The sequence below is a fragment of the Pseudorasbora parva genome, chromosome 1 (assembly GCF_024679245.1).
Source record: "Pseudorasbora parva isolate DD20220531a chromosome 1, ASM2467924v1, whole genome shotgun sequence".
In the NCBI taxonomy this organism is placed as follows: domain Eukaryota; kingdom Metazoa; phylum Chordata; class Actinopteri; order Cypriniformes; family Gobionidae; genus Pseudorasbora; species Pseudorasbora parva.
The window spans coordinates 43,144,509-43,165,834 of NC_090172.1; the positions used below are offsets into that span (position 1 = coordinate 43,144,509).

General features: G+C 37.3%; 1 protein-coding gene and 1 long non-coding RNA gene across 16 annotated transcripts in view; one reads left to right on the forward strand and one right to left on the reverse strand.

Moving 5' to 3' along the window:
* tjp1a (tight junction protein 1a) overlaps positions 1 to 21,326 on the reverse strand; it is a 194,874-nt gene that overhangs the window by 23,084 nt on the left and 150,464 nt on the right. For 9 of the 15 annotated variants that reach the window (XM_067441586.1, XM_067441514.1, XM_067441578.1 and 6 more), the window contains 9 exons: positions 15,721 to 15,777; positions 13,710 to 13,834; positions 12,537 to 12,639; positions 11,667 to 11,970; positions 11,300 to 11,403; positions 9,485 to 9,650; positions 9,140 to 9,275; positions 6,309 to 6,344; positions 835 to 965 (listed from right to left, as the gene is read on the reverse strand). In XM_067441586.1, coding sequence (XP_067297687.1) covers positions 835 to 965; positions 6,309 to 6,344; positions 9,140 to 9,275; positions 9,485 to 9,650; positions 11,300 to 11,403; positions 11,667 to 11,970; positions 12,537 to 12,639; positions 13,710 to 13,834; positions 15,721 to 15,768 — 1,153 coding nt within the window. In that variant the 5' untranslated portion in view covers positions 15,769 to 15,777. The remainder of the gene's footprint in view (positions 1 to 834; positions 966 to 6,308; positions 6,345 to 9,139; positions 9,276 to 9,484; positions 9,651 to 11,299; positions 11,404 to 11,666; positions 11,971 to 12,536; positions 12,640 to 13,709; positions 13,835 to 15,720; positions 15,778 to 21,326) is intronic. The other 6 variants (XM_067441617.1, XM_067441608.1, XM_067441599.1 and 3 more) reach the window with 1 other exon arrangement.
* LOC137073289 (uncharacterized) lies at positions 18,743 to 20,994 on the forward strand. Its single transcript, XR_010904768.1, has 4 exons — positions 18,743 to 19,381; positions 19,490 to 19,549; positions 19,669 to 19,806; positions 19,987 to 20,994. It is a non-coding gene; the product is annotated as an uncharacterized lncRNA (long non-coding RNA).

Genomic DNA, 21,326 nt, shown 5'->3' on the forward strand with positions numbered 1-21,326 from the left:
GTTGTTGTTTTTCATTAAGAATAATAGGCTAATGATCCCACCATTCAAGCAATCATCCCCCGAATTGGCGCTAATTCAAAACCGAGACTACAATGAGCACGGCCTCACAGTTTGTGCATTGGACGAACTGTCATTCACGGTGTGCGCGCTCTGGCGCATTTTCAGTTCATGCATATGGAAGCTAAACTTTCATAGAAGTTAATTGAAACCACTCGCTCTGCTCCGCTCCGCTTGTTCGGTACTTTTGGTTCAGATAACTAGTGATTAATAAGCCCAGTTGGTGATACCGGTATTACTGGTGTTGTCACACGTTAATTAACCGATGGGAAAATCCCTAATGTGCACAATAATTTGTTTCATTCATTTTCTAAATCGTGGCCATGTTGTAATTACGTTGTTTTAATTAAATCAAAACAAGGAAAATTAGTTCAACATGGCCATGATTTACTAAAACGAGGCAACGAATAAATTGTGGCAACATATTCTTAATTCTTGGTAACTATTTGACTTAAACGAGTGAACAAATGAGAACATCCTGACCATGATATATTAAAAAGAGAGAATGAGTTCTTCATTTGTGGCCACGACATACATATATATATATAAAATTTTTCTATTTTTTATTTTTTGTGTGTGTGCATGTCATACGCAGGGCTCTGTAAACATCACATGAAAATGCAACATGAATTCATATTTTTTAAAAAGCAGAGAGCGGTGACTTTGCCTTATTTATGAAGTCTGCCAAACGCCACTGGACTGGGGAGATAAGACAATGGAAGAGCAGTAGGAAAGACAGAAGACTGAGGGTGAAAGTCTTGAGGTGAATGTCCCAACCTGGCAGTGGAGGGATCTGTTTGTCCCCGGGCTGATCTGTAGGCGGAGCCAGAAGTGCATCCTCAGCCATCTTAACTGGAGTGGATATAGCCGCTGGTTTAGAGATGCGCTCCTCCTCACGACTCCTGTGGCTACAGACACACAAAGCAGCACACAGTTAAAAACTGAGTCTAATCTTATCTTATCTAAATCTTATGTTTATAAGCAGGGTGTGAAGTAAACCTGTATGAATTTATTAGTTAATGGGCCCTATTGACTTCCCATGTTATTTTTTTAATAGAAAGTTAATGGGGCCTATCAACTGTTTGGTTACCTATACTCTTTAAAACATCTTCTGACATAATTTTCATTTTTGGATGATTAAGCCTTTTAAATTGTTTTTATCTGAAATTATACTTTTTTGAGTAGTTTAGAAATTGTGTACTTTAACTGTTTGGGTACTTTTTTTTTGAGTGATGTAACTGTACTTTTTACTCCACTATTTTTCTTCCGTTTGTGATCATCACATGATTGTTTTCATTTTATTTTTATCCACCCATATGATTGGAAAGGGAGAGAGTAATTGCATAAATAATGTGATTTGCAAACTTTAACCACCGCACAATAGATGAAGACAACTACGGTCAATTATGGCTGTTGTGGAACACATCCATAAAAATACCTGTATTTAATTTTCTAATTTGAAGAAACATGTTTTCTGCTTATCAATAATCTGTATATCTAAAGGGCCTGAAATTTGCCGTGAGATTCCCACTCCCATTTATTTATTTGAACATATACAGAGACGCATGATCCGCACTTCCACGTCACTCTCTCATGCGCATCCTGCAGCAGTCGGCAGCTCGTTGACTCTTGATGATTTTAGTATGAGAAAAACAGTTTACCATGGCTTAATGTAGACAACCAAATTCAGTATGCATTTTATTGATGACCCATTGTGTTATACTCAATCTCTGTCAAAGACGTGACCAAATTTTTACACAAAAACATTTTTCAAAGTTCAACATTTTTAGTTCCAGTTAACTGTAAACACTGCTGAGCAGCTTATTCGCCCAGACCGCCACAGCGCCACGATACTTTTTTCCCCAGTCAAAATACTTCTATATTTAATGCAAATTTTTCATTACAAATTATACTATCAGCATAAAAGTTTTTAATAATATTGAAAAATATTATATGTAATTGCACAAGTTGAATAATGAAAAACATGCATAGTTACAGAGAAATCAAATTAAAGCGTTGTGATATATCAGTTAAAAAAAATATTAATTTTGATAATATTCATTCATTATACAGGCCAATTAATTGATAATTAGATATTAAATATTTTTATTTCAAGGGATGTTCTAATGACAATACTATAATATAAAAACTAACTGCTTTCCAAGCATTACTTTGGTGGATTTTAAGGTTCTCGCACTTCTAAAATGGGACTTCTTCTGCTGGGATTAATGCAATGCTAGCATGTATGTGGGACAAGTCAATAACATGTAAAGCACTTGCATTTGGTGGCATGGCAATTTGGTAATCATGTGTGGACATTTCTCAGAACATCAGACATTATATTTGCTCCACATGAATATGAGCAGAGAACAATGCTGAATGGAAAAAAAAAGGATAAGGAACACAACAGTTCTTGAAAAAAGAAGAGATAATGATTTCTCATTAGACAGTACCAGATGCCAGTGCTTTAGGTCAGACAGTATAATTGTATTTTTGCACACACACACACACACACACACACACACACACACACACACACACACACACACACACACACACACACACACACACACACACACACACACACACACACACACACACACACACACACACACACACACACACACACACACACACACACACACACACAGTAATTTTTTGTAAAACTGTAAATTACCTCTCGCACAACTCTCAGATATTTGAAATGCTTTGAGGCATCACAAATACTCTCTGTTGCACATTCGTGCACAGACAAAGAAAGCTGGAGAAGCATTTGAGTTTAGGATCTGGACTGCCCTCTAGAACTTCAGTCACATGACTCGGGTTGGTACAGAATGACTCAGACAGGAAACTGACCACTCCCAAAATATAAATTTTGTCTTTGAGGAATGCAATTAGCATTGTTATTAGCAATTAGCACTGGCTGACAGATTAAAACAGATTTCAACTAAGAATTCAAAAATGAAAATAAAAAAAAAGAGATCCTCTACTATATTGCCTGGCAGTATATTTGGGCTTAAGCACATTGCTGGGTGCACATTGTGCGATTTATAATAGTCATTTATGAGTGTTGCTTGTCAGACTGTATGAACATGATCCCCGCTGTAAGCCATGTCACACTGTAGGATCTCAGCTGCCATTAATGTCAGACTGTATGGCAGTCAAGACACTTTAAAAATGGACGCATGGAAAAAGACTCGTCCGGAGTTTTAACTCATCAATCCATGGCACATTCAGAAATAAATATGTATAATCATATAAATTATCATACTTTTATGTATAATTTTTTGTTGTTGTTATAAATAAACATACTTCTTGTTCTTGTTATGACTATTACACAGCAAAAAAAGGCAATAAATAGATTTATTTTTACTACATGTAGAACATGATACAATTATACTATGGCACTGCTTGTGCATTGTTTCTTAATTATGAATCAATTCAGTTAGTTACTTTGCAAATATGTCATCGCTAGCAAGACCAGACAGTTCATTACAAACATGGTGATTATTATGCTATTTTACACAAAAATATAATATACAAATATATATATAAACACACAAACATATGAATTATTTTATTTATTTCTATTTAATTTGTCTTTTTATTTTTACTTTCCTTTTTATTCATTTTAATTAACTGAATCCATTTAACAGACACATTTTAGGTTCATCTTTCTTTCCCCAAGCGGTTTTAAATTACTTAAAGTTAGGGTAGGTAAGAATTGGGTAAAAAACTTTTTTCTAAATTCGTTTAAACTTTCTTTATATATATCAATACATAATTAAATGTAAGTATTCTGAAAAAGAAAGTATAAAAATTGAGTGTCTGTAGTAGACCTCTCACGACTGTTTATCACTTTATCACTCATTATTTCCATTCACTCCACCTTCTCCCTACTGGGCTTTTTCCAAAGCCATGCCCCCAAAACGCATGAACGCACTACGCCGACCGCTCTGCTGGAAGACGGATTATTTACCTGAGACGAGTGGAGAAGAAGGAGCGGAGTGCATGTAGTGACATCATTCAAATATCACACTGCACACGCAAGCAGTCAGTTGACAGCATAGATGTGTATACATATCTATGGTTGACAGGGCAGAAGCTGTACATATGGAGAGCGGGAGCCGCGCGCGCCCGTCCGTTGTGCATTTGGCAGCGTTTGTCTCGCTGATCTCGCAGCTGAACCGTGTATTGCAAATACAGACTATAATATCGTCCATTCTGACACATTTGCCGGTGTTCTCCTATGAGATGTGCTTTGATGACGGGCAGCATATATTTGCTGCAAATGCCCCATTCCAAAACACGCATGCATATAATATGCTGTATATATGTTGATCACTTGATAAATGTAACAGTAAAGATAAGATACGCTTAGTTTAATAATTTGAACAGGCCTTGTTGGAAGTTTGGGCAAAATCTTTCGTGTTTTCGTGTATTTTATTATTTATTTCTCAGCGCTGGATGTTATGTGGTGAATGTGAAACACACGGAACACTGCACTACATGATTTTATGGTGAAATCGGTTATCTTTCATGTTAATCAGGTCAAGTTGATCAAGAACTATGCACCGTGGCTTTAAAGGTCCCGTTCTTCGCGATTCCATCTTTCAAACTTTAGTTAGTGTGAAATGTTGCTGTTAGAGCATAAATAACACCTGTAAAATTATAAAGCTCAAAGTTCAATGCCAAGCGAGATATTTTATTTAACAGAAGTTCCCTTTCAAAGCCTACAGCGAACGGCCGGTTTGGACTACAGCAGGAAGTGCAGGGATGTAATGACGTCACTAGAACCGTTTGTTGACTAACCCTCCGCCCACAAGAACACGCAAAATAGGGGGCGTGGTCTTGTTACTCTCCCATGTGGAGAAGAGCGCGCATTCAGCGCTTGCATCTCCCCGTTATGGTAAGAGGCGGGACCTTTCCGGGCAAAGTGCGCTAAGCGCTGGCCCAATCAGAACTCCTTACGTGTTTCTGAAGGAGGGACTTCATAGAACAAGGAAATCATAAGGCCGTTTTTAGGACAGAGGAAACAGCGCTGTACAGATAAGTAAATTGTGTGGAAAATACTGTAGTTTTTTACACGCGGAACATGAACTCATGTTATATTGCACACTGTAAACATAATCAAAGCTTTGAAAACACGCAAAGAATGGGACCTTTAATTTATCAGGAGCAGCGTAGCAAAAATAGACAACAGACAGTCGCTGATAGAAGGCCATGCTTATATAGAACAGCAGAAATATGTCGGTTTCTCTTCTTTAAATACTCTAACATTTAAAAACTTTCAAAGAGTCAATGTTTGTTTTCACATACATTTTCCATCTACGTATACATATCTATGCTTGAACTCCTCAAATCAAACCGGTGCGCGCACGTGGGCGGATCCTGTAGCGAAAGCGTTGGTAGCCATGGTAGCGAGAGCGAGTGACAGTCGCCCAAGCCAATCACTTGTTTCGTCCCGGACGAAAATAATGAGCAGTGTTTATTGCAGATTAAAAAGTCTAGAGTCACTCGATTTTTATACTCTCTTTTTCAGAGTACTTACATTTTAAATATGTATTTGCATATAAAGAAAGTGTAAACAAATGTTGCCCATTTTTTTATTCTATATGTCTGATTGTTTCTTACTTCATTCATTATGCTTATTTAAAGCACTTTGAATTAACAGTGTATAAAATTTGCTATATAAATAAACTTGCCTACCCTAACTTAAGACAACACTGAATCAACACACTTAAGTGCTCCTAAGAAACTATGTGTGGAGCGGTGAGATTAAAAAACTGATGGCTCAAACAGAGGGGAGAGAGAGTATATCTGTGACTTGTAGTGTGAGGAAAAAACCCATCTGGTGAAGCAAATTTCAGAGGGAATTGTGTCATCTCTTGTGTGCCAAGGTTAATGAACACACATGCAGGAAAATTAATTCAGGCCCATTTCTGCATAACAGCCTTGACACCCACTGGCAGTTTCCACAAACACACACTCATACATACAGAGCTAGTTTTCTCTGCACTACCAGCTCAATAAGACAAAATGCATGCTGACTTCACTACAAGCACATATTAATGCACCACATCAAATGCATTAAAGTGAATTAGTGAGTTTATATAGAACACAAGACCATCACAATATTAAACAATGACAAAATTACACAAAAAAACATATACAAATAAATCAACCTAATATTCATGCACTCAGACTCCATCTACAAATACTATCCACTGTGTACAGAGCACAGCACTTACAGCGGGAGCATTCTGGTGAGAAAAGAGCCCGTCAGCCTGCGTAGAGACAGAGCAGTTATTCAGTGGCAAGTGAGTGATACATGGCTCTGAAATATTAACCTGGCTGACTGACAAATATGTTCATCATCCTCCAAAATGCCTCTAAATCTAGCAGTCCAAGCCCAGTAAATTGCTTTTTAGACCATCAGTTTTTAATGGTGCTTAAGCAGAACCCACAAGCATTACCATGGAGCCCAGCACTGTAAATCATCCAGATAGTCAAACGAGATAACAGCCAGTGTATATAGTACAAACACTACAGGCCAAAAGTTTGGGTTTGGTAAGATTTTTTTAATGTTTAATGTTTTTGAAAGAACTTTGTGGGCTCCATTATACACCCGGCCCAAGGTGTGACGCAAGGTTTTTTTGCTAGTTTCATCTCGACGCAGTTATCCCTTTCACGTCCAACGCCACATTGTTTAAATAGCAGTATTTCCACATGCAAAATATACCATGTAAATTGCCATGGTGTAAGCGCAACTGACTTTTCAAGGAAATGGGAGATGAGACTCTGATTGGTTTAAAGCAACTGTAAGTAAGAAATGTATTTCAATTAATCATAAAATGGCCCTGATATGTCACTAGACATTAAGAAATCATGTTAATTTCAAATACTTATATCACTGACAACAGTAGTCCAGCCAGTAAAGTGTCATTTAAAAGTTGTTGTTGCAGCCCTCAACTGATGTTGATGTTGACATGTTGTGTTTTGGCCTGAAGCTCCACCCTCCAGCTATCTACCAATCACAAAGTTAGTAGTGTTTTGGCATCCGGGTTGCCAGTTCTGTACAGTTCTAGTTAGCACAGCTGCAGTTCGCAACCTCGAGTCAGGGGGGAGGGGGAGAGGGGATAAACCACTACAGTAATTTGAAAGTGATTGCAGTACCAGTTTTGGCCACAATCTTACTTACACTTCCTTTAACGCAAGTAATGCTCAAAACAGACCCATGACTCATTAAGAGACTAGGTACGACTATTTTAGACCATGTGCCTGGTGAGCCAACTGTTTTTTTCCCTAGTTAAAATAGCAAAAGTGGATTCGGACATGCCATTCGGAAGTGCACCTGCGCCATGCGCTTCTGAGCATGCGCTGATATATATACAAAGAGTCTTGATTCTACCTAAGGTTTCTAATTTAAGGGAGGTTTTGTTTGTCATTGTCACCTTTGGATTATTCAGTGTTTTTTAGGCACTACACTATTCTTTGCACAGCTGCTTTGGTCTTTGGAACAATATAAAGTGCTAGAAAATGTAATTGACATGAAAACTGAATAAACTTTAGCTCTAGTATTTCCATATTCACTAACATTTAGTGGAGTGATGACTCTACAACTTGCCACTGTCTACAAGTGCAAAGACTACACACACACACACACACACACACACACACACACACACACACACAATTGCTACAGCTGTGGAAATTCTAAGACATATAAGGCATCAGTGTCTTGTTGAGGTGAGAGAGCCGATAATGAGATGTAATCTGAGTTCAGATATTAAGTGAGACACAGCTCTAGACAGACAGGTGGAGGATGTGTGGGGACGCGAGGTGTGAAATTTCATTAGAATACAGCCTGCAGCAGTGTGGGGATCTGGGATGTAGAGAGCAGCTGCTTTAAATGGCAAGAAAGATGGCATGTCCCCTGGGAAAGGATTGGCACCTTGTGGCATTGTCATCTTTTTCATCCCTGTGTCTTAATACATACTCGCAGTTCATGGAAACACCGTCCCATGCTCTTTCTTTCTGACTTCCATCTGTTTTACATACTCCACTTGTCCTCTCTCAAGATTTCCTCTGGCCCCCATCCAACACTTACAAAAATGTACCACAGTAACCACAGTGTCTGCCAAAATACCATTAAATAATAACATTACTACAGATATTGATATAGTAATGTATGTGTGTAGTTATGTATAGTGAAGTATAAAATTGTTATGAATCAAAACAAATTATTTATTTAATCAAATTAGTACATGATCTTCAAACTGAAGTTTTCAGAAACTCTCATTCTGTCTTATTTAGGGCTTTAGGGGTTTTAAAATTACATTAATCATGGTAAACTGATTAATTAATTCTCCATTAATTAAAAAAAAAAAAAAAATCAAACACACACCAAAATAAAACATATCTAAGACTGTCTGACAAATCATTAAGTACAAAAATTTGATTTTAAATACAATAAATTGTAAGATCTAAGCTTGTTTTTTATAACAAGAACTGTAGTAAGTAACTGGTATTTAGGTCAAATGATGGATATAGAACATTTCTGAAAAGGACTATTTTGTTATAATATGTTATGAGACAAGCTTCATATCTGCCATCTATCCAAAGTTACAGGTTACATTTGTCCATACACAAATATGCTGATTCTTGTGCTTCATTGTCTCTCTTATACAAACCCACACAGAGAGAAACAACACTGAAAGAAACCATCAAAACACTTTGTGTCAACACTTCTCAGTGCACACGTCTACAGTGCTAGTGCATTTCTACTATGTTAGCTAAGACAGCTACATGAGCTCAGCTCTACTGTAGTGTCAAACTGGGTTAAAGTCAGCCAGCTCACTGCACCATGACTAAGACTTACACTTTCCAGTGACTGCAGCCAATACAAAACAAAACCTAAAGTATTTAAAGTGAATGTATATCTGTAAATGTGTAAATCAGGCCTATCTGCTGTAAATTAAGGGGGTACAATGAAAAATAGTCCTTTAAAGAACTTTGCAGGATATTTGAAACTTTAGAGTGAGGTCATTTGGTTTATGTAAGCATTTCAGATGTCTCTTACCTGCCGTTGCTCATCTGCTGTGGAGAGTGGCCGGAGATGTCAGAGGGCTCGGAGCGTTTGTCAGGGGAACGGGATCTACTGCGACGGGTGCGGTCATGGGAATGATCTGATGCCAGTGAATGAATTTCTGAAATGTCTGTAAAAAATAAAAAAGACTTTCAAGTGTCAAGTTGACTTTCTTATAGAAAACGGCAAAAATCCTACAAGGAAAAAAAAAACTGGACAAGAAAACCATGTAACACAAAATATATCAAGTCTGACATATCATTTGACCGTAAGTCTAAACTTCCCGTTAGAAATTTCAGATGTACATGAAATGTACATGTTTAAATAAAATAATCTCACCATCTCTGTCTGAATTAACGGAGGGAATGCTATCGTCCAAATCTGGAATGTTCAGGAGTGTTGCCCTCTCGTCTCTCTGCACCACCATCTTCAGCTTGCCTTTCGATCGCTCTATAAGCTTCTTTGCGTCTATCAAAGACAGGTTCTCAGTCACTGTGCCATTGATCTATATTGAGAGGTCAAAGAGAACACCATTTTCAAACACAATATGAATGCATATGTTTGACATTTTGTATAGCACTGTTTTAAAAGGGTCATGAACTATGTTGTTTTATGATGTTTCCTGGGGTACACTAATAATAAATGCTTTTACATCATTTTTTTAATAATTTTGAAATAAAAGGCATTTTTCCTACCCTGATTTCAACCTCTGCTCTTGAATGCTTCGTTTTAAGGGGTGTGTCTGCTGTGACACTTCAGTGTAAACGCCCAATGCTGTGATTGGTTAATGTCTTTCCATTTGAAATAGTATTACGCTCTCTCTTTGCACATTTTTACTATTACAGCTCCCATGGTCAACTATTCGTGAAAAGTGTTGCATTATATTTAGTTCTATGGCATTACATTCAAGATCTATGGCATTATATTCAGATCTATGGCATTATATTTAGGTCTGTGGCATTATATCTAGATCTATGGCATTATATTCAGATCGTGGCATTATATTTAGATCTGTGGCATTATATCTAGATCTATGGCATTATATTCAGTTCTATGGCATTATATTCAGTTCTATGGCATTATATTTAGCTCTATGGCATTATATTCAGATCGTGGCATTATATTCAGATCGTGGCATTATATTCAGATCGTGGCATTATATTTAGATCTGTGGCATTATATCAAGATCTATGGCATTATATCTAGTTCTATAGCATTATATTCAAGTCTATGGCATTATATTTAGAAGACTGAATGAAAAGTAGATTTCTCAATTCATGACCCCTTCAAAGTGACCTGGACGGATTACATCACAGATGACTCGTCCCTGTTAAGAAAGCGTGTTGTATAAATTAAGCATTTTTACATTTATAAATAATGATAAAAACAAACTCTCTCTCTCTCTCTCTCTCTCTCCTTCTCCCTCTCAGTGTGCTCTATAGCCTTCAGTTTCACTCCAGTGCTTTATGGAATATACTCTGCTCTACGCAGTAAGCACTAGACTCATTTAGCTGAGGAGTTCATAAATTAACATGGAAATGTCAACCAATTCCCCACCCCATTAAACAACAAATAACTTGGTAACAAGTCAGCCAGCTGATACTTTTTTTTATAGAAATTTGATTACAATTACGCAAACATTGAGAAAGTGTGTGAGAGAGGTCTAACAAAGATTTCATTTTGAGTGTGCTTAAAGTTACTGTAACCAAGGATGTTTTTAACTGAACGATATGACTGAAACAAACATGATGAGATGTCACACTGATCTGACCTAGTCTCAGTAAACAGACAAATAGTCGGATTCTACATTTAACCAACGAGAAGGCTTCTAAGGCGCTTTGTATGTCAATCCTTTTGCACATTCACAGCAGCCAGTCTATATACAGGAAGGACAGAAGTGTGACAGATGAACTTGGAGTGGTTTAATGACTTTAGAGAGAACAAAATGTTCACAATTTTTCATCTGTCAACAACATATTACACAGCCAAACTATCCTAATAGGAACACAAACACAAAGCAGAAAAATAAATCATTGGTTAAGCTTTTCAAAGCAACAACACAAGTATCAATACCAGCAACTACATGACTATCCAGTTCCCTTCTTTTCCTATAATCATCATTTCATGATCCTTCCAAGACATTGTTTGTCATACCTTCAGGACGACGTCTCCCTCTTGTATGTTGCCATCACGGGCTGCGAGGCTCTCAGGAGAAATGTCCTTTACAAAGATGTGGCTGGCCAGACGCAGGCCATATTCTGTACACAACAGAAAAAACACACGACTGAACAATAACAGACATAATCTGACTACTGAGTAACTAACTACAGCATTGTTTTTGTTGAAAGTACCCTGTGGGTATTTGTGCCAGCAGACTAATCACAGCTATTAGCTAATGTACAACAGCCTGTATTACACCTGTTTACACATTCTAGTATGTTTGCTAAGTCCTCCATTGAAGCCATTAATAGTAATTAAAAAGTTTGTCCTCTAATTTTGAACAGTCTGTAGCTCCGCCCACCTTCATTCTTGCGGGACTTGACGAGTGTGACTTTGGAAGGTCGTGGTGGGACGTTGGACGCAACTGATCGTCTGTCTGAGCGTGGGGAAATACTCCTCTCACGGGAATTACTTTGGTCCCGCCGCCCAGCGCTGCTGCTGCGCTCGTTTCTTCTGCTAGTTCCTCCACTTGCTCCACCTGCATGTGCTGCTGGACCTTCGTAATCATCCTCCTCGGTGTCATCCTCTTCCTCTCGCTCTGACATGGTCTCTCTGTCTCCACCTCGACTTACTGGAATCTGCACCTTCCGCTTTCTGCGGATAGTCTGATCAGAGAATAAATTAACATATTAACAAAATGAATATAACAAATATGACATTTAACAACATATTAAAATATGTTATTACTACATTTTTAACATTAGCAAGAGCATTAGCCAATAATAGGTTATATACCATTATTACACAGCTCTTTGGATGCTTAAATCTGACTGGTCAATCACAGCCTTTTGTATCCAAAAGTAACACTACTGTATACTATCTATACCATTTGCATCACTGAAACACTAAAGGACTGATCAGAGCACTTTTTAATACATTTTGTCCTAAAGGTTGCGCCTCATGACAGAGGACACAAATCGGAAAGTGTCTAGAGAATGACTAAAAGCTCCTGTATGCACATAAAGAAAAAAACTCTGCAGTACTTCAGTTGGACTCCCGACATTCATCGCTGATTAATGTAAAGCTAAGTCATAACAGATCACCTACACATCTTGTCAGCCTCAAGATCTTCCATCTTCCATTACAGCCCACTACTCACATCTGAAGTCCAGATAAGATTCAAGGTTGAACAGGACTGATGCAATGTACGAGGGATGATGTATTAACTTACAATTTTCGCATTCTTTCCACTTTTCCTCAGCTGTTGAACAGCGTAGGCATGCTCCACGTTATCCATGGAGACACCGTTTACCATCACCACCCTATCATTCTCTCTGTAGACAAACATTTTTAAAAAAAATTGAAGAAGAAAAATATATAAATATATTATATAAATAAAAAAATTAACAAATAATGTATACCGGTACACACACACACACACACACACACACACACACACACACACACACACACACACACACACACACACACACACACACACACACACACACACACATACACACACACGTGCGAGATCTGGGGGCGCATTATAGAACCTTAAGACATAAGTTAATTTAAGATTTTTCACAATTTCATATTACAGAAGCAAATCTTAACTTGATTTAGAATTGTCGGCGGCCCTTAAATTTGCAAATATAAAACGTCCAGCATCAAAGCAACTTTATGCCAGTGAAGAACGAACGGTAGGCTAGTCCTCCGTGATGGCTCGTTGGCCTCTGTATTGTTGGTCGCAATTTGTCAACTAACTGCAATGTCGTGTCCTGGGTGGGAGTCCTTAATTATTTACAAGCATTTTACCATCAAAGTACAGCACATCCTCTGTGTCCTCCAAAAGTCTTCCCAATCAAAACGAAGCTGCTCTTGATCTTATATAATTAACAAATATAACTCTCTCTCAAAAAAGATTGTTGTTTTACCGCTGGATTTCAAAAGAAGCTTTTAGGATTTTTTGTCGAGTTAGGATGCTTTTGTAATACCCATTTCCTATCCATAGTTAAGATTAGCTCATGCATTTAAAAATGTCATTCTGTAATAGCCTTTGACCTAGATGTGGTCCTAACTGAAATTGCCATAGTTATCAAACAGATAAGATAGGATTCTAAAGTTAAGATCTTTTTGTAATATGCCCCCTGATCTCACCATCATCGAGTCTGTCTGTGATTACATGGAGAGACGGAAAAAACTGAGACAAACTAAATCCAGAAAAAAGGATGATGATGGTAAGAAAAAAATCTCTATGTAGATCATTCCGGCTGTTGTTAGATTCGTTTTGTCTGTACAAATCTTACTGGATTATTAATTAATGGCAAAAGGAATGTTTGAAAATGTAAACTGATATTTTATACTGACACACTACAGCAAAATATATAGATAAGTTGCTTACTGTAGAAGGCCCTCTGCTGGTCCCCCTTTGAGCACATCTGAGATCACTATGGAAGTCTCTCCGCTCTGGAAATGAGGGTTGTCACGGCCCCCTGATATGGCGATTCCAAACCCAAAACCTGGTGCCTGTAACGGACATGAACACAAACACAGTATAGAGTGATTTCCTGGAACTCACAGCATTTCTTTAAATAATTAAATTGCATTGGCTAGAATGAAGACGACTATGTAGGTTACTCTGTGTGTGTGTGTGTGAGTGTGTGTGTGTGTGTGTGTGTGTGTGTGTGTGTGTGTGTGTGTGTGTGTGTGTGTGTGTTGGGGGTGGGAAGCAGATTTTCAATCTACTAGGTGTCTGAAGCTCTGAGCTTTCAATCTTGCTCTCAAGCAATCAAAAAGAAAGGCAGATAAGAGTGAAAAGGTAGATTTTGACAGAGTCTAGACAGATGGCCAGAGAAGGCCATTCCTTATGTCACTAGGTGTCTTCACACATGCACTGGTCTGGTCTACGTCTCACTGCCATCCAAATCATCTGGCTTGTTAGGGTCCTCTAAACAAACAGCCATAAATCATATTAAGAGCCAGAGCAGGCAAGGAGCACATACAGTATAATCACAGGGGAGAAGAATAGTCTTGTTTATTTTGTGTATTGTAACAAGGGCAGGCATGTAAAACAGGAGCAGAATTTCATAGCTAAAGTGATTTTACCTATAATAAACCCAGTAAAATGCTTAGTGCTCATATACCAGCACATTAAAAAGCAGGTAACAGAGGGACTGACTGACTGACTGACTGACATCAAGTAACAAAACCGATCCAAGATTTGTGTAATGACCACAGTGTTCTGACTCTTGCAGAAGGAGGGCTTAAAAATACTGTGCCCAAATGACTGTTGCATTCTTAGACTCTGGTTTAGATGTGTTTGAGCCTAGGAACATGCAGGATAAGGAAAAGGAACAGGAAGTAGAGCAGAGCAGGCATTTTGTCCTCTCACACACTGCTTCCTGCCATCTGGGGGATCAGCTATTGTGTACTCAGTGACCACACATCCTGTAACTAGCCATCCCAAAAGAAAAGAGAGAGGAAAGAAAGACAAAAAAAAAAAGGCTGCACTGAGCATGGCCACAATTACCATTAGATAATTTGACAAATATATTTAATATAATAAAATAAAACAATTGTTGTTACAATTAAAAGTGTTTTTAAAAGTATTAGATGATGACAGTTTAATCTACACACACACACACACACACACACACGTGTATTTTATATAAATATATATATATATGGCATGCGTAATATATATATCGGTAATGCGATATATCACGATAATGAACTAACTTTAACTAACATTAAAACTAACATTAGTTAACATCTTCACTAACATTAATAAAAACATTATACTTTCTGTAACAAATGTAGCTATTGCTCAATCTTAGTTTAATGCGTTAAATAATGAGACCTTATAGTAATTTGTTACCTGTTGTTCTTTATAGCCTAATTCTTTTGCACTCTAGTCTGTTTGAAAATTGTACTTTTACAGCTCTGGGAAAAATTAAGAGACCACTTAACATTGATTTCTCGATGTTAATTGGTCTCTTAATTTTTTTCAGAGCTGTATATATTTTGGTGCATATTTAAACATTCAGTTGTTTTTGTTATTACAAAAATAGTTCTTAAAGCTGTTATGCTATGACAACACTTTTTTGCAATTTATTTCAATACCGTGATAATATCGATAAAAGCTTCAGCAATTAATCGCAACATGAAAAATTGATATATATTAATATATATATTATTCTGTCAAATTATCTAACGGTATATATATATATATATATATATATATATATATATATATATATAAAAGGAAAGAAAGAAAGAAAGAAAGAAAGAAAGAAAGAAAGAAAGAAAGAAAGAAAGAAAGAAAGAAAGAAAGAAAGAAAGAAAGAAAGAAAGAAAGAAAGAAAGAAAGAAAGAAAGAGAAAACCAAGTGAGAGTCAGTGTTCAACACATACCCTGTGAAGAGTCACCGTGTGCTGTTCCCATATTACAGTTTCCTCCATCGTTGTACTCTGTGAGAAAGACAAAGAGAAAGCAGACAGTTAGGACAAAGTCTAAGCATAGAGAATGAGTTTGTATCAGCAGGTATTTCTCCTCTTTGTCATTGGCAGGTGGTGATTTTACTCTGACCTCTGTGAGCTGCAAGAATGAAGCATATTTACCAACCCAGTTCTCTATGCTTGAACAAAATATGCATGTGTTGGTCTGTCACAATGCAAAAAGTGCTGCAGCACTGAAGGCACACACACACACACTCTCTCTCACACTCTCACTCACTCACACTCTCACTCACTCACACACTCACACACTCACACACTCACACACTCACACACTCACACACTCACACACTCACACACACACACACACACACACACACACACACACACACACACACACACACACACACACACACACACACACACACACACACACACACAGGAACAGCTATAAACAGGATCTGCTCCTCATTTTAGCACAGGAGCATAAATGAGGCCTGTAAACTCAAAGTGCAAACAACTTTGAATTCCTTTATCACTGAAATTTAATATAATTTTACAGCAAGTTCCTAATAAAAGCTTGCGATTAAAGTTTGACACTATTAAGATTAACTACATATGGGTTATGGAAAAAAAAAAAAAAACACCAAATATAACAGAATGATGTGATCACTTCACTATAGGAATACCTAACCGGAACGCCCCACTTTTCCTGAATGACCAATCAGATGGCATCTTTCCAACTCAAGCTTGAACTAAGAACATGTATCTGCCTTAAATGCAAACATCATATTAAAAAACTGCTACAAAATGAACAAGCTGCCTTGGTAAAAGTCAGAGGAGGTGGAGGAGAGAAAGTGAGAGAGTGATAAAGACGAGGAGAGAAAGAGCAGAATGTATTTATTTATAGCTCTAACCCTGAGCTGAGGTGAATGATTTGGGCTCCTGCTCCTTCACCCTAGTACTGTAGATGCCAAGCTGGATAAATTATTATAGTAGGTCTGAGAGCTCCGAAACAGACTCAAACTCTAATGGTGCACACACTGCATACGTCTCATTTGCAGTGATCAAACTGTATTATATCACAAACAAATACAAAGGTCTTAGACTACTAGTGAATTAAATTTAAAGGCCTGCTATTTTGCCCTATTCTAATACATTACATTTCACCATAATTATTACTAATTGCAAATTATATTAGTAAAAATATAAATAAATGAAAATGAATACTAAAGTCACAGGCTGGACAAAGATGTCATATACTGAGATCAAAGATGAGACTTGATCATAGCAATTTTTTATGCATATTTGCCACACACTGGACAGGGGTGGAAATTACTGTTACATCAGTGTAATCTGTCAAAATTTTGGACAGCCTTTATATTTTTCTGACGGATTACAGAAAATATTTGGTTAACGCGACTGCTGATATATCACATTCACATATAAATATTTCAAAACAAAAGAGTGCTTTAGTCTCAGAATTTTTTTTTATTTACAAGTAGGCCTCAACCTTCAAAACAAAAAAACAAAAATTCCCCTATACAAACACATGGAAGAATATTTACTGTACATTCCACTTAAACATCCAGCATATCTGTACTGGAAACACAGTTTAACCCTCTGACCTGTTTACCACGCTGCTCAGACTGCAAGCACTTCATTCATGGTCCTAATTGGCACAAGGGCAATATTCAGTTCATGCCCCCATTTCTACCACTCTCTCATGGTCAGGATTCATTGTGAGAGAATCTGACCCATTTGAAAGGCATCCACCACCCACAATCTCACCGTGCCTCTCTCTCCCATCCTCTGACCCTCGTCCACAAATTCCTTTTATGTATCTGTAGGGTCAGAGGTGCTAGATTCACCGAACTGTAAGAGCCGACAGCAGGGGCCCCGACCATGAGAAAAATGCCCATGCAGTGAGCCATGTGACAGAAAGAAAGATAGAGATAGAGCCTAGGGGGTCTTGTCCTTGGTGGCGGATGAACAGCAGACTGTTCAGGCTTCGGAGAATGGTCTAATTACGCCTGCGTGAAAGCTGATGTCACAGGCAATGTCAGGACTGGAAACAGTAAAGGCTGGAATACACTACATGCAGTTTTATTACCACTTCCAAGGCCGAGAAAGGTAGTAAAGAAAGCATTGTTAAAATAGTCCATGTAACTACAGTGGTTGAAACTTAATTTTATGAAGCAACGAGAATACTTTTTGTGCACAAAAAATAAACAAAAATAATGATTTATTCAACAATTTCTTCGTGTCTGTATCAAGGCTCTTACTCTGTTGACGTAATGTAAACTGTGCAAAGCTTCCGAGTTCTACAGCAGAACGGCGGCTCACCATTGGCTAGCTCACGAATGCATCGTGGTGCTCACATGAACAGAATCGGCCAATGGCGAGGCGTCGCTCTGCTATAGAACTTGGAAACGTTGCACTGTTTAGACACTGATTTCACCAGGTTTGGAACAACATATGGGTGAGTAATTAATGACAACTAACCCTTTAAGCAATTCTTTTAACAATGCTGGCTCCACTTAACCATTCCATTGATGAGACTTTCAGCAATATTGAGGAATTAAGATTGTATAATAGTTGAAGAAAAAAAAGACTTGCATTTACTACCCTCTGGAAGCAATTATTGTCAAACTATTTCAATGACACATCATTAAGCAATAAAAGGGGCCAAATATACAAATATTACATGTGGTGGGTGAGTGGCCAAAATGGCCAAAGCAACATCAGCTACACTGTAAAAAATTTTTTTGCGATTTTGTTATTTCAACAAATTTTTTTCAGTAGAGATAACTAGATTGTCCAGACAACAAGGCATTTTAAGTTTTCTTGTCCTCAACTAGACTGAAAGTTAAGTGAACAAGTATAATTGTTGTTTTAACTCAAAAACATATGTTGAAATAACTAAACTAGATTTTCTGTTGAATTAACAAGAATAATTGTTGTTTTAACTTAAAAACATAAGTTGAACTGTTCTGGATTTTACTCCAATTATACTTTAGTCTATTTATTTAACTACAGTAAACTAAACTTAATCTACTATGTGCAGCTGATTTATATACAACACTCTAATTATATAGATATGAGCACATTTATTTAACTTACCGTATTTAATATGTACCATTCCACACCATATAAACCAAGTCTTAATTCAAGGAGTCAATGAGTAAAGAGTTTTTGTATTAACACGGCTAGTGAAAACAGCGCCATCTGGCGGAGAGGATAATTATGTACATCCAGGAAATGCACGTGCTGTATGCGCGCGCCCCCGTATCCCCTCCCCCACCGACTGACAGACCAGACGCCATTTCCCTTCAATTGCAATGCTGAGCAAATGAGTAACTGTTAGTGTTTACACCGGCATAGTGTTTTATCTCATTAACAGTATGAAGTTTATAACATTATATTGTGGTAGGATGGTATGTGTGTGTGTGTGTGTGTGTGTGTGTGTGTGTGTGTGTGTGTGTGTGTGTGTGTGTGTGTGTGTGTCCGTCCGTGCGCACCTAAACTTAGAGATATCTTCTTTGACTCGCGGTGCAGAGCGGAGGATAGAAACAGGCGACTGAGGCGAGAGAACTTTTTTACAGGGAAATATTATAAAGTAAGTGTTTTATCTCATTTACCATTTGTTTTTCATAATTTATTGATTTATACCAATATGTAACTTATATGCTGTGCGCGTTTAAACGAGCCAAAATTTTTCTCTCAGGGGACATGACTCACCGTGCAGTGCAGACATGGAGTTTACTTTTAACCAAGATAACACAAAGTAAGTTACGTGTTTAACCTCATCTACAAAGTGTATTTATGACATTATATTGTTTTATAATTATATTTGTGTGTGTGTATGTGTGTGTGTGTGTGTGTGTGTGTGTGTTGTGCTCCCAGAGACGTTGAAATACAGAGTTCCTAACGTTACACGCTTTTACCTCGCGGGGTTCATGGAGCTCTCAACAACTCGCGCCGTCTATTTGTTCGAATGTTTGGAGGTGGACAGCAGTTTCACTATATTTGCTGCAATTTCTGGTAAATATTAACTTTATGAATTTAAATAATATCAAATTGTGAAATTTGAAGTATTCAGCCCTAATTAAATCACATTGAGTCATTGTACAGTGTAAACATTGCAACATGTTGTCAATAAGCCTATAAAATTTTTTTTTTTTTTTTTTTTTTAAATGTTTTTATCTATTGCTCCTTGACAAGAAACTGAACTGGTTTACGGATCGGATGAAACTACATCTCGCTTCACTGCATGGTCTCTCTCTCAGATCGCCATCAGATACAGATAAGTTTCATGAAACTCCTTGAAAATTATTAAATGTGAGTTTGAATCGATACAGGTAAAATAAATAACTATTAAAGGGTAAGTTCACCCAAAAAGGAAAATTACCTCATGATTTACTCATCCTCAAGCCATACTAGGTGTATTCCAGAGGAATACAATCAGAGTTATATTTAAAAAAAATCTAAAGCATTATAAATGGCAGTGAATGGCAGTCCAAATTTTTAAGCCCAGAAAAAAGTGCATCCATCCATTGTAAAAGTAATCCACATGGCTCCAGGGGGGTTAATAAAGACATTCTGATGTGAATCGATGGGTTTGTAATGTAAAAAGTTATAATGTAAAATATGTAGCTTCTGGCGCAACGGCCTTCCGTATTAAAGTTACTGAAAAAGTGTAACTGGCACGGCGATGTCGTCGGATGTAGAGGGGAAGAAAAACGCAACTGGCGCAGCGACGGCATCGGACATGGTGTAAAAAAAACGTAATTGCCGCGACGATGACGTCGGACGTGGCGTAAACCTTTTGAACTTCGAGAGGCATTACACTTATTTCGTACATTGAGGGCGGTCCGCCAGAAGCCTTTATTAACCCCCTGGAGCCTTCTGGATTATTTTTTATAATGGATACAGGGCTTGACATTAAGCATGTTCATGTGCTTGTCCGGAAAAAAGTTTGATATTTTGTGTGTGTGTGTGTGTTTTAAATATAATTTATTCTGAAGCAATATGCTGACCAGTATTCAATCAGCTTTGACATATTTAAATCTGCATATTTGTGAATTTTTTAATTATTATTTTTTACTTTATATAAAGGGCATTTCCCCTCTAATCTTATTAAATATAGGCTATGCTTCAGGTTTCATTTTATATTGTAAAATTTGATCTATACATTAATTTAAAATAAGACACTATAAGGGCTGTTACCAATCACATTAAATAATTTACACTGAAAAATCACAACTACATTAAATAATGTTTTGAAATTTGTATTTTTGGATAGACCAATAATGTTTAAACATCAAACCAAACCTCCAGTAGGTGGTAGCAGGTGGCCGTTTTAATGAGTGAGTCATTGAGTCGTTCATTCAAACGATTCATTAAAACGCTGAATCGTTCAGTAACTCACATGTTGCTGTGACGTGTTGCGGTTCTGCTGTGAATGATTTTCACTGCTGAAATAGAACAAAACATTAAATATTGTTTCTTAAATGTAAGTGACTTTAAGGGAATGTTAATTTAAGTGAATGTTAATTAATTGT